The sequence below is a fragment of the Felis catus genome, chromosome B2, assembly GCF_018350175.1.
Source record: "Felis catus isolate Fca126 chromosome B2, F.catus_Fca126_mat1.0, whole genome shotgun sequence".
Taxonomy (NCBI): domain Eukaryota; kingdom Metazoa; phylum Chordata; class Mammalia; order Carnivora; family Felidae; genus Felis; species Felis catus.
Window position 1 is genome coordinate 94108114 of NC_058372.1, and position 13777 is coordinate 94121890.

The 13777-nt window shown below is 35.2% G+C and overlaps 1 protein-coding gene across 7 annotated transcripts in view; it reads right to left on the reverse strand.

Annotated features, from left to right (window-relative positions):
* HACE1 (HECT domain and ankyrin repeat containing E3 ubiquitin protein ligase 1) overlaps positions 1-13777 on the reverse strand; it is a 121523-nt gene that overhangs the window by 19457 nt on the left and 88289 nt on the right. For all 7 annotated transcript variants that reach the window (XM_023254202.2, XM_023254200.2, XM_023254199.2 and 4 more), the window contains 3 exons: positions 12411-12560; positions 11685-11881; positions 2664-2795 (listed from right to left, as the gene is read on the reverse strand). In XM_023254202.2, coding sequence (XP_023109970.1) covers positions 2664-2795; positions 11685-11881; positions 12411-12560 — 479 coding nt within the window. The remainder of the gene's footprint in view (positions 1-2663; positions 2796-11684; positions 11882-12410; positions 12561-13777) is intronic.

A 13777-nucleotide genomic window follows, 5' to 3' on the forward strand; every position in this document is an offset into this window, starting at 1 on the left:
CCTCTCTACACACACACGCGCGCACACACACAGACACAATGAAATACTATAATGCAAAAAAATGAACAAATTACAACTTCATGCAACAATATGTATAATTCTCACAAAAAATTAAGCTGAATAAGTCAGATATATTTTAGGTGATTATTCCATTTATATGAAGTTCAAAAACAGGAAACCTAATCTATGGTATTAGAGGTCAGAAGAATGGGTTCCCCATGAAGAGGAATAATGACAGGAAGAAGATAGGAATAGACATCTGGGGTGCTAGGAGGTTTCTCTGTTTCTTGATCTGGGTACTGGGTGTATTCAGTTTGTAAAAATTCATCAAAGTATACATTTATGATGCATGTGCTCCTCTCTATGTACATTGTAGATCAATAAGTTTCATAAAACTTAGCACTATCAGTAAATTAGGAGGCAAAGGGGTGCCTGGGTGGCTCAGTCAGTTAAGGGTCCAACTCTCGACTTTAGCTCAGGTCATGAACTCTCAGTCGTGGGATCGAGCCACGCATTGGGCTCCATGATAGGCACTGGGCATGGAGCCTGCTTGGGATTTCTACCCTGCCTCTGCCCCTGCCCCACTCACACACACTCTTTCACTTGCTCTTTCTCTCAAAAAAAAAAAAAAAAAAAAAAAAAAATTAGGAGGCAAAGTTTTTGTCAATTATTTATATTGTTGCTTTTTTTTTTTTTTTTTTACATACAGGTCAAGAAAATAATGTAATTATCTGTTTTGAACTTCATAAAAGCTAATTTAATACAAGCACAGTACATAAAAAGTCAGATTTTAGTCATGTTTAATAATAGCTCATAAGTACTCCTCAGCTTTTAAATGCTAAAAATAACTTATTGCTATGCAAAAACTACACAAGTCTATATACTAAACAAAACTATTAATCTTGTAAGCAAAAACTCAAAACTGACATTTAATCAAACTAAGTCACAATGGACAACTTGAAACTTAATTAACAATTTTGTTCACTACTATACTAAAATATACTATGAATGATAAACTGAAAATACTGGCATATATGTAAAATTAAAAGGTATAAACCAGTGTACTTACTCATACAGTAAAGTGAAAGGCACAGGATAAAACTAATTTTATGGGAAAGAATAAAAACCAAAGAGGGACACCTGGGTGGCTCAGTCGGTTTAAAGTCCGACTTCAGCTCAGGTCATGGTCTCACAGTTTGTGAGCTTTTCTGACAGCTCAGAGCCTGGAGCCTGCTTTGGATTCTGTGTCTCCCTCTCTCTCTCTCTGCCTCTCCCCACCTCACACTCTGTCTCTCTCTCTCAAAAATAAACATTAAAACAACAACAACAACAACAACAACAACAACAACAACAACGAATACTTCTCCACTGATCTAAAATGTGCTATTCCAAATTATAATTTTTAAAATAAAAAACAGGGGCACCTGGGTGGCTCAGTCGGTTGAGTGCCCAACCTTGGCTCAGGTCATGATCTCACAGTTCATAAGTTTGAGCCCCACATCAGGCTCTGTGCTGACAGCTCAGAGCCTGGAGCCTGCCTCAGATTCTGTGTTCTCTCTGCCCCTCCCATGCTCATGCTCTCTCTCTCTCTCTCTCTCAAAAATAAATAAACATTAAAAAAAATTAAAAAATAAAATAAAAAATAGTTCTACTCTATTTAAAATACTGTGTTTTATTAAGGAGTTAGACAATTCAAAGTTTCAAAATAATTCATTACTAATGATAAAAGAGAAAAAGGATATGAGGGAAAATGCAAACATAAATCATATAAAATTAGAAATCCTGTTAGGTCACAGTAAAAGGCACACAAATTAAAAAAGCAAAACAAAACATTTACTAGATATTGGAGGCCACAACAGAGAGGACTCCACAGAGATTTAAAAGGAGAATGATAAAATTATATATATGGTCAAATGAGAAACGAGAGAAAACTAAACAAATAGAATAAGAAAAACCCTCTTAATTCTCCTTTTTGGATGTACAGGAAGACAGTATCATTATTTTTTATCTCATATGGTCAAATAAAAAACGGAGAAATACATTTGATTCTTGAACAATGCAGGGGTTAGGGACTACCTCACACGGCCAAAATCCACATGTGACATTTGAAAGTCCCCAAAACTTAACTATTAATTATGTACAGTTGACCAGAGGCTTTACTGATAACATAACCAATTGACACATTTTGTACATTGTATGTATTATATATCATATTCTTAGAATAAGGGAAACTAGAGAAAATAGTACTAAGAACACCAAAAGGAAGACAAAAACATTTACAATGATATACTGTAACACATCCACATTTTAAGTTTCAAGCCACACAGTTCAAACACGCGTTGTTCCAGGGTCGACTGTAATATGAACACCACTTTTGAGAAGACTGGCCTTCAACATCTCCCACATAAAATATTTTGAAAATGTATTCCATCTTTGTTTATCACCACTTCGCCCCGCTTCACACTGAGGAATTATTAATCTGGTTATTAAGCTCAAGAGAAGCACAATCACAAATCTTGTAACAAACCTCTAAACATGAACATTAAAACATAATGTCTTATTATATATTATTTCATTCACAGTACCACAAAATTATTTCTGAATTGCAGCAACTGGAGTTTTGTATGGTTTATAACAACAAAAGAAGTGATGTTTTTCCTTACCAATTCATATTCATCGAAAAGTTGTATGAGAGAAGGTGGAATGAACATATGAAAGCCCTGTAAAAAAGCATTGATCTGAGGCTGAATGGCTCTTGTCATCCGAAGTTCAGTAACAAGCTGGACGTACTCCGCCTATTAAAAAAAAAAAGTGATGATTTTTCTTCAATTTCACATATTTAAGACACTATTGATACACTCATTTCTCATTTTAGAGGTAAAGGCTTGGAATTAATTTGGCACCATTATCCACATATCTCAGTAAACCCATAATCTATCAATCACTAAGCTACTTAGGCCAAAATCCTAGGAATCAATCACCCGTGACTTCTCTCACAGGCTGTATCAGTGGGTGCTATCACAACTGCCTCCAAAAAAATACTGAGTCTGACCTTGTCTCACCACCTCCACTGCTAGCAAGCGGTCCAAGCCATCATCTCTCACCTGGATTACTGCAACACGCGGTGCTCCAGCTTCCGTTTTTGCCTCTGTACTGCTTCTTCCTTACTACTGAGTGTTTTTTAAAATATGTTTTATATGTAATTTCATATGCAATTCAGACCACACAACTTCTGCTTAAAATCCTACAGTGACTTAAGTAAAATCCAAATTACTTTCCTAGCCTGTAAGGCCCTAAGTGATCCAGCCTCTGCTTTGCTCTCTCATCTCATTTCCTTCCACTCTTCCCCTTGTTCATTCTCTCTGTTCCCCAAACTAAAGTTTACTCACTCCTCAGAGTCTTTTTTTTTTAATGTTTATTTGTTTATTTTGAGAGGGAGAGCCAGGAAGAACTAGCGTGCACATGAACGGGGGAGGGACAGAGAGAGAGACAATCCCATGCTGTCAGCACAGAGCCCAACGTGGGGCTCAGGTCTCACAAAACATGAGATCATGACCTGAGACGAAATCAAGTGTCAGACGACTGAACCAACTGAGCCACCCACCCAGGCACCCCTCAGTGTCTTTACACTTCCTAGCGTCTCTAACTGAAATATCTCATTAGAATATAGTATCTCTGCAGGCAGGGAATCTGTTTTGTTTACCAGGATACATACATGTTCCCAGCTCCTAAAAAAGTGGCTGCCACTTTGTAGAGTGTTCAGTAAATATGTGATGAATGCATACATTCAACAGGTGCACTTAATACATAGTTGGAACTTGATAAATGGGCCATTTAAACATAGTCAATTTGATTCTGAATTAAGGTAAACTATTTTCACACATTTTATTTTAAAACACATCATCATATGAATAGATAAAAAAAGATGTGATATATATACACATACACGCACACACAGGCACAGTGGAATATTACTCATCCATCAAAAAGAATGAAATCTTGCCATTTGCAGTGACATGGATGGAACTAGAACATATTATGCTAAGCAAAACAAGTCAACCAGAGAAAGACAAATACCATATGATTTCACTCATATGTGGAATTTAAGAAACAAAACAGATGAACCTATGGGAAGGGGGGAAGAGGGAAACAAATCAGAAGAGACTCTTAATGACAGAGAACAAACTATGGGTTGATGGAGGGAGGAGAGTGGGAAATGGGCTAGACAGGTGATGGGTATTATGGAGGGCACTTGTGATGAGCACTGGGCGTTTTATGTAAGTGATGAATCACTGAATTCTGCACTTGAAACCAATATTGCACTGTATGCTAACTAAAATTTAAATTAAAAAAATGGAAATAAATAAACAAACATAAATAAATAAAATATATCCTCATAGAAAATAATGTCACTTAAAATTTAAGGTAATAAAAACATATTTTGGCTCAGACAAGAATGAGTTGCCATATCTCTCAATCAACTCTATCATTGTTATCGTTTATATATTTTAAATTATGTCTAAGGGGGCGCCTGGGTGGCGCAGTCGGTTAAGCGTCCGACTTCAGCCAGGTCACGATCTCGCAGTCTGTGAGTTCGAGCCCCGTGTCAGGCTCTGGGCTGATGGCTCGGAGCCTGGAGCCTGTTTCCGATTCTGTGTCTCCCTCTCTCTCTGCCCCTCCCCCGTTCATGCTCTGTCTCTCTCTCTCTCCCAAAAAATAAATAAAAAACGTTGAGAAAAAAATTAAAAAAAAAAAATTATGTCTAAGTGAAACTTTGTCATTTAAAAGCAATATGTTGTATATATTTCTCACCTCTCAGGTATGATTACTCTAAAGAGGTGAGAAAGCCTGTTTCAGGTTCCTTCCTTAATTTTGTTTGGCACTAATCTAATGCTTTGCCTCCACAAGCACTAAGTCAGCAAACTGTATTTAACCACTAGCTATGAATTCTCCATACATGCCAAAGCTACAGAAGTGTCATGGTGGATTCCCCACAGTTCTTCCCAAACCCAACGTGGTCCCTTGTGTAATCTGGCACAGCAAAAGCTGCCATCTCTGCTATTCAGTCTATGCCCACCCCCAAACTGCACTCCCTACCACCCAAAAGTTTTTCTCCACTAGACAGGAATGAATCAGTTACTACAAGTTATATTCAGGTAGTTACTAGAGAGAGGGAGATGGAAATGTGTGCCAAACAAACAGAAACATAAACTAGATTTTCCAATACAGGAAATAATATACACAGCACACTTCCAAGTGATAACCAGCAGTGATTTCAACATTAGCACCTCATTATCTTTTAATTTATGTCTGCTCTAAAATTGCCTACTTGAACTACTACAATTTTTCTGCTCCATTCACTTGTCAATTGTATGTTTAAGGTACATGAGACCCTATCTTCCTTTAAGAAGAATAACTTTTTTCCCAGGGGCACCTAGGTGACTCAGTGGGTTAAGCATCTGACTCTTGATTTTGGCTCAGGTCATGATCTCAGTTTGCGGGACTGAGCCCCACATCGGGCTCCACAGTGACAACACGAGTCTGCTTGGGATTCTCGCTCTCTGCCCCTCCACCATTCATGCTCTCTCTGGCTTTCTCTCAAAATAAATAAATACACTTTTAAAAAATAGCTTTTTCCCAAAAGATTTTGCACTTAGAATTTTGTAGTACTATTCAGTAATCATTGTTTAAGATGTTAAATTATGAAGCATAAAAGTAAAAGATTTGTGAATTGCTCAAGGGCACTTTACCTATTTTAATTTGCCATTGCAGTCCATATTTATCAGAATAGTACACATTCCATTTTCTACCAGCTAATTCCTATTATTTCCTCACACATTCTTTTTAAAATTTTTCACAAGTATACTAATCTTTCCTTACATGTTCCCTTCTATTCCGTCTAATATTAATTATTTTCCACATTTATTTCTATAACTTTGACCCCTAGCTATTGGATGTCAACTTATGGAAATCAGCTCCTTCACATACCATTCTCCATATTAACTTAACTGTGGATGAATCTTGGTCTAAATTATTTCTCAGTAAAATAATAAAATCCTAGCCATCACAAATCCTCCTGAGGTATTTAATAAAATAGTTTTCCATGTAGCTGTAAGATAACTGTGTTTAATAAAAGAAAATCTAAATCCAACTGCTGCTAAAATGTTTCCCTGCTTCCTTAAACATTGCACATCCTCAAACAGAAGGACACAAATTAACATTATCTTGATGATACAATTATTACCATGAACAGCCACTATTATCACACACTAACATTTTGACTATTCACACTGTGCAGAAATATACTGGCTGCATTCCCATTACCTATGCAGACATCCAAGGGACTCATCCCCCCACACCTTATGCCCCTGCATCAAATATCTTACATGTTTTAATAAGGAAACAGTGGATGTACAGATGACAAGCAGTCCACAAAACACTGGCATAAAGAGTTGCATAATTAAACATTAAATACAAACCATACCTAAACTCTCATTTTGTTTTAAGTTATTAAAAGAGATTGATAGAACTTGGAGGCAGGAGATCTTTTATCCCTAACAGATGGCATATCCTAGGAGTCCTATTTGCTCCCACCTGAGTTTTGCCGTCAATTCTTTGAAGGCATAAATTAATACCAGATGCCAAAGAATTAAAGAATTGATCATATTTAAAAATCTTAGTACTTATAATGGTGAAATAATTATGTTAATACATGGAAATCTTTCAACTGAGAAAGTCTGAGCATAGAAACAACAGCAGCAACAAAAAAAAGAGCCGTAGCAACTTTTTTCTGGCTTTAACCTCCAACCCTGGTCACTGACATAAAATAGGTAAGAAAAAAGAAACTGCAAAGTGAAAAACATAAAAAGATTAAGATTAAGAAGAATGAACTTCTGTACATTAAATTCCAATTAATGTCTAGTTACAGAACCATTTTGTTTTAATAATCTCCCAGTCTTTTGAATATGGGAAATAAATAATATCTACCCCTCAGAAATCTTCCTTAAAATTTTAACTTCTCTTCAGGCTTTGAACCTAAACTATATCTTCTTATGAAGAGTGGTGGTGATGCTGAAAACTAATGCATTTGTTAAAGCCATCTTTCTTCTTGAAAATCTTTTTTCTCTATCTCTTAAAAGATGTCCGGAAAAAAAAACATTTACTTAAATAATAGTTAACTCTTCTTAAAAAAAAAATTTAATGTTTATTTATTTTTGACAGAGAGAGACAGAGCATGAGCAGAGCAGGGGCAGAGAGAGAGGGAGACACAGAATCTGAAGCAGGCTCCAGGCTCTGAGCTGTCAGCACAGAGCCCGACGCGGGGCTCAAACTCAGACCATGAGATCACGACCTGAGCTGAAGTCGTACACTCAACGGACTGAGCCACCCAGGCGCCCCAACAGTTAACTCTTAATAGTGAAAACAAGATTTTTCCCCCCTCCTCGAAGTAGAGATAAAAACTGGACCACATTTATAAAATGGTTTTGAATAGTTTTTTTTTTTAATTTTTTTTCAACGTTTATTTATTTTTTGGGGGGACAGAGAGAGACAGAGCATGAACGGGGGAGGGGCAGAGAGAGAGGGAGACACAGAATCGGAAACAGGCTCCAGGCTCGGAGCCATCAGCCCAGAGCCTGACGTGGGGCTCGAACTCCCGGACCGCGAGATCGTGACCTGGCTGAAGTCGGACGCTTAACTGACTGCGCCACCCAGGTGCCCCTAGTTATTTTTTTTTTAATAGTTAACAGGTTAAATGGTGTTGTTATTGGCATAATTCAAGTTACCGTTTGAATATAAATCCTTTGGTGATAAAAAGCTTCTTTCCTGGGTTCATCTACTTATTGTCGCTCTAATATGTAAAAGTTCTCACTGAAAATTTCTCTACTGAGAACTCCAAAGGATAATCAGGTTTCTTTTGTAGAAATAAGCAGAAATATCAAAAAGGCTAGACACTATCTCATTTTATCCTCACTGTCACTGTCTTATAAAATTCTCATGCATCTTCCCCAGACCAATGCCACAATCCCCTAGCAGCTGTCCTGACTCCCGTATCGCCCTATTTCAATCCATTCTTCACACTCCAAGTTGAGGCTGTTTTGTGTTTTTTTTAAACACCAGAATTCACTCAGGACACTTGGCTCTGTAACACCTGCAATCATCCCTGTAGTCGTCACATTAATTTTCAAATTCCTAATTGTGGTTGCAGAGTCTTTCAGAATTTGGCCCCCATATACTCCCCTCATCTTTTACCACTCATTTACTCCACAACCGAAGCTAAGATCTACAACTCTGATCTACCTGTGGTTCCCCAAACACATCATCCTCTGTCATCCTCAACTTCGTGTAAGGCCAGAACATTTCCTTTCCCCCTTACTCCTCCTATCTGACCACTTAATGCATCTCCTCTGTAAGTTAACTTCCATGGCACCTCCTCCATTCCTTGATATCCTGTCTTACCCCACCCCTAATTCTTTCCGTCCCAGCCTGAGTGAACTTTATGAGTAGTATTGTAAAAGTGTTAACATTTAAAACTCATGTAGTTTACTCTTCAGTTCGAGGAGACAGAACTGAAGATCTAAGAAAAACTGTCACTTCTAACACAAATTTTATGGTTCCATGATTCCAGTTTTTGGTCAAGAATAAAAAAGTAAAAGTGAAAAATAAAAGCAAAACTTTTAAAAGAAGGTGAAAGTGTTATTTAAATGTTAATGTTTAGCTCCCGGTTAATTCAGCCATTTTCAAAAGTGAAACCAGAGTTTCATTTTGTTATTTGTTTTTAAGATTTGTAAACAAATTGATAGATACAAAATTAAATTTAAAAGAGCATTATATTTCAAATGTGGAACATATATATATTCTCTGCATACATCATTTGTATTTATTTAAGGTAGTCCTTTTTAAACAAAGTTATTTTCATCTATTTGGTTTCCCTCTATAATTACCAAAGACTTTCCATAAAATTCAGGAATAAATGACTCCCCCATGTGGACATCAGCTTACATAGATTTTCTCATACTAACAAGCTTGGCAACTCATTTAAGCTTCAATATGCTTACAGATTTTGACATTGAACTCCAAACGACAGTTACAACTTTACATCTATAGAGAAGAGTAAGTAAAAGGCTAACCCTAAAGTAACAAAAAAGTTCATCAAAGAAAGGTATGTTTAAAAGTAACAAAATCTCTAAAAAACATGGTTTGAAAATTGTATTTACAAAGTTAATACTTTAACAATCTTAGAGCAAGTGATCAATTTAAGATGCAGGTATGTTTCTAAAGATTTTTAATTTTAAAAAATTAATCAGGTTGCTTATTGGGTAAGCATTAAATGTTTAAACATCAATAATCTGATATACAATTATACTTGACTCTGGTAATATTAGAAAATGAAGAGGTTCAATTATTCCAAAAAAATGTTTACATCACAAAATGAAAGCTGAGAATAATGAACATATTAGTGATTGAGATCCTGCTTTTATCTCTATTACCGAAACTAATCATTAAAAAAAAAGTTAGCCTATAATCAAATTAGTTAATACAGTGAAGTAAAAGTGTATTAAACTTAGAAGCAACTTTCAAGTTCTTTAATATTACAATAGTATTCTAGCCTCAAACTAGGCTCACAACGAAAGGTATACCCCCAATATCCATATATTATTTTTGTTATTACTTACCAATACTACATTTCAATAAAAGACACAAATGCAAAAGAATTAATACAATATGTATTTTTAAAAATCTAAACAAAAGTCATTTCATAATGAGAGGGGGACTATTAGGAGATACAAGGATAAATATAACTATGCATCATGCAATTGTTAATGGGTCTTTCAACTTTGTCCCATAAAACGTACCTGACAAGAGTGACAAATCTACTCATCAGATATAATATTCACAGATAAGAATCATATTTGAGTTTCTTGAAAAGCAATCTCTTGCTTATAACCAAGATTCTATAACTTCATTACTCTTAATTGAGAATAGGTCTCCAGTGTAAAATAAAATAATAAATGCACGACAGGGTAGACAATCTAATAATTAGATTTTTTAAAGTATTTTAATTCACTGGCAAGCTTATATACATAATCTTAAAAATAAGCATTTTATAATTTTCATCTTCTAGAGCTTAAAATGACTCATTATGTTAAAAATCAAATGAGATCTTCCTCAACATGTTTTGCAAACAGGAAGAACATTAGATTTGAAACTGGGTTTTGGCCCCAGTTTTACCATTAACTCTTTAGGCTTCAGTGTCCTCCTGGATAAAATTAAAGAGGAGACTAAAAATTGTCCAAGTGTACATATGCAAATACTCAGTTCCTGATCTTATTTTCAACAATTACACTTAATGTTTTTTTTTTATGTGTATAGTATCTAAGTTTCAAAAAGTAAAACTACAGAGCTTAATATAACTTTCCAATACCCTGTACGTATCTCAAACTAAGAGCCTCTTTATAGAAAACTATGCAATAACAACTGCCTTTTATGTTGTGGTATTCAGTCAGCAAAACGCTAGTAACAATTCTGTATCAGAAGTATTATTATCCGGGGGGCGCCTGGTGGCGCAGTCAGTTAAGCATCTGACTTCAGCTCAGGTCGTGATCTCATGGTCGGTGAGTTTGAGCCCCACGTAGGGCTCTATGCTGTCAGATCAGAGCCGGGAGCTTGCTTCCGATTCTGTGTCTCCCTCTCTCTCTGCCCCGCCCCCACTCACGCTCTGTCTCTCGCTATCAAAACATGAATAAACGTTAAAAAAATTTTTTTTTAAAAAAGAAGTATTATTATCCCAAGTCTATAGAATAGAAAACTGGGGCTAAAAGAGGTTAAAGTGCAGCCAAGTCTTTTGGGCTTTTAAAAAAGAATATATGCTTTACTAAATCAATGGACATTATTTCTTATAGTTAGTTGCTTCTGAAGCCGTTTTGGAATTATAATCCAACTAACGGAAAGGGAAAAGATTTTAGTCTTGTTTAACCAAAAGTTGCTACTGGCAAATGACAGAAGTGGAATTGCCAAACCAGATTTTCTGACTCCCAATTTCCTACATTTTCAAACATAAAAATGTATTATATATTAAAATAACATATTTTTCAACAATGAAATTTAAAACATATGCCAAAATTTAAAACTAATATGTACAGGTGTATGTCAATTATTTCTCAGTAAAACTGGAAAAACTACTTACAAACAGAAGATACAATACATAATCAAGTTATAAAGCTTAAAAAAATCAAGTAGTCGAATAGATCTACTGGATCCATTAGCTCTACTGGATCCCAAAAGCAGGTACAGAGCTTAACATGGGAATTTCTTCTTTTCTCCACTGGAACTCTTAATATCATACATTAAAACATGAAACAGTGACTGATGCAAATATGTTCTTGATGTAAGCTTCCATTTCTAATTGAATTTTTCAGTATACAGTTGCCCAAGTTATACAATCAACTAAATTCAGCTCTAGGCTGCTTCAGGAACTGCCTTGACTGTCTAACACAATAGTGATTTAATCCTAATTCAAAGTTTGATATTTGATGGTTTAGCTAATTTAAATATCTTATCTGTTATAAAATGCTGTGAAACCCTGTAACAGTAAAAGCTTTTCTAGCTAGTGGCAGGAAACTAGAGTAATTAGCAATCAGGGACAAGTTACAAACATTGGCTAAGGTAAAAATTCGAATACTCACTTTGTTATTTTGTGTCACAAGAATACTTCCACCCCCAGGTTTCAAAGGCACCTCTTCCATTGCTCCAAACACATCAGTTTCAACAGAAAAGGTTAGTTCTAGACCTAGATCACTAATATCATTATCTAAAATCCACTGCAAATTTTTGGCATATTCTGGATCAATGGATGCCACATCCTGGTAATTTACAGGAATACCTAAAAATGCAAACATACAGCAGTTATATTCTAAATGTTTCTGCCTTTCCTTGTTTGTTTAATGGTGAAATACTGCCCTCTACAGATATTCCATAAAACTGCAAAATATAATCCAATTGACAGCAAGATTTAAATACATGCTAATTCCTGGATTTGGAACTCTATTAATTGAAGCTTGTGGTTTTTTCCACATTTTTACAATGTATTCTTTCTTTGAAATAGCTATACAGGAAAATTATCATGCACTTCAAGAAGTGCCAATTCTCTTAAGTATATTCATATTAAATTGCATTCTTAGCATGAACATGTACACACTAAATGAAAAACACTTTTTTTTTTTTTTTTAGGAAAAAGGTAATTTTTTTCCCTCTCCCTCAGGCTCCCAAATGCCTTACATACACAGATAGTCTCCAACTGAAATAAAAATTACCTCATCCAAAATGCCACCTCTTGTCTACTTAGTTTTTCCTAAAGATTCTAAGAAAAACACTTTAAATAAATGCCTATGGAAATAACAATAGAGCCGTACCAAGAATGTGCTTATAGAATGATCTTGTAAAGTAAATGTTGACCAGCTGCCTGTGGTTTAAAGCTAATCCCAAGATCTGTCCAGCAAACCGGAAATAGTTCAAGTGATCAGGATTTACATAGGAGTTGCTATTAGGCTGAAAAGTTGTTCCTATTAAAATAAATACAATATAATTTATTTCTAAGAATCCAGATGCAGAAGAAAGATCATTTCACTGCAGATAAATCAGTTCAAACACAACTTTGACAAAACCAAAGTTACATGATGTATAAACTTCCACAGTAATGTTCTTTGTGGAATATATAGCAGACAAGGGAATTGTCAGAAGATAATCATTAATTCACACATACTTATCAGAGTTAAGTCTTTGTGCAGAGAGAAAATTTTAGAATACTTTTAACCGAAAGGTTGGAAGATGTGCCAGAGAGATAGTGGAAATAATATATTATACGATAAAACACACACACATTTTCCTCGGCAGTAGAAATATTAGGCTATGAATTAGGGCAGGTATTGTTTCATTCATCTATACATGCCCAGTGCAGTAGGTATTCACTACTTTTTGTTTCTTATGGAACAGAGCACTATGAGAAGGTAAGAATTTTAAATGTTCAACTTGTTCTTAAGTAATGAACTTGATGCCTTTTAACAATTTTCAGAAAATCACCTAAATCCACAAGTCAACCAATTATTCTTCACTTCAAATAAGTACCACTGAGGTATAAAAGTAAAAATGGCAAAGGCAATAGTTACCAATTACTGTCAAAACCCAGTATGATTCCACTTATATGAAAAAAAGATCTGGAAATAGACAGTGGTGATGGTTATACAACACGGTCAATGTACTTAACACCAGTGAACTGTATACTTTAAAGTGGTTAAAACAGTGAATTTTGTTACATATTTTACAATAAAAAGTCTAAAACAAAATCTAGTGCAATGGAAAAACCTAATACCAAGCCTTACCTTTAAAGAATTCTTTCCCTATTTTTCTGTGATGATCACTAACTCTGAATACAACTCTCATTCATTGAACAAATATTTATTGAGCTCAGCCTATTTACCACTCTTCTAGGCAACTGGGCTAAAAGAAAGAATAACTGCTAAATCTAATAAATAGTATCCCTTCCAAATAAATAAATAAATAAAATAAAGGAAAAATGGAAAGTTTTGGAAAGTGAGATGTTTGGTCATTTAGTATACATATTTTGATAATAATTCACTTTGTGCATTGCTGGTCTTTGATGCCTCACTGTTAGCACTAGACTACATTGCTGTAACCAGTTTACTTAGATAAAAGGTACAAATTTGGAAGCTTATGGTTGAATGACTTAAAAGGGCCACATGAAGCTAGTCATTCACTATCA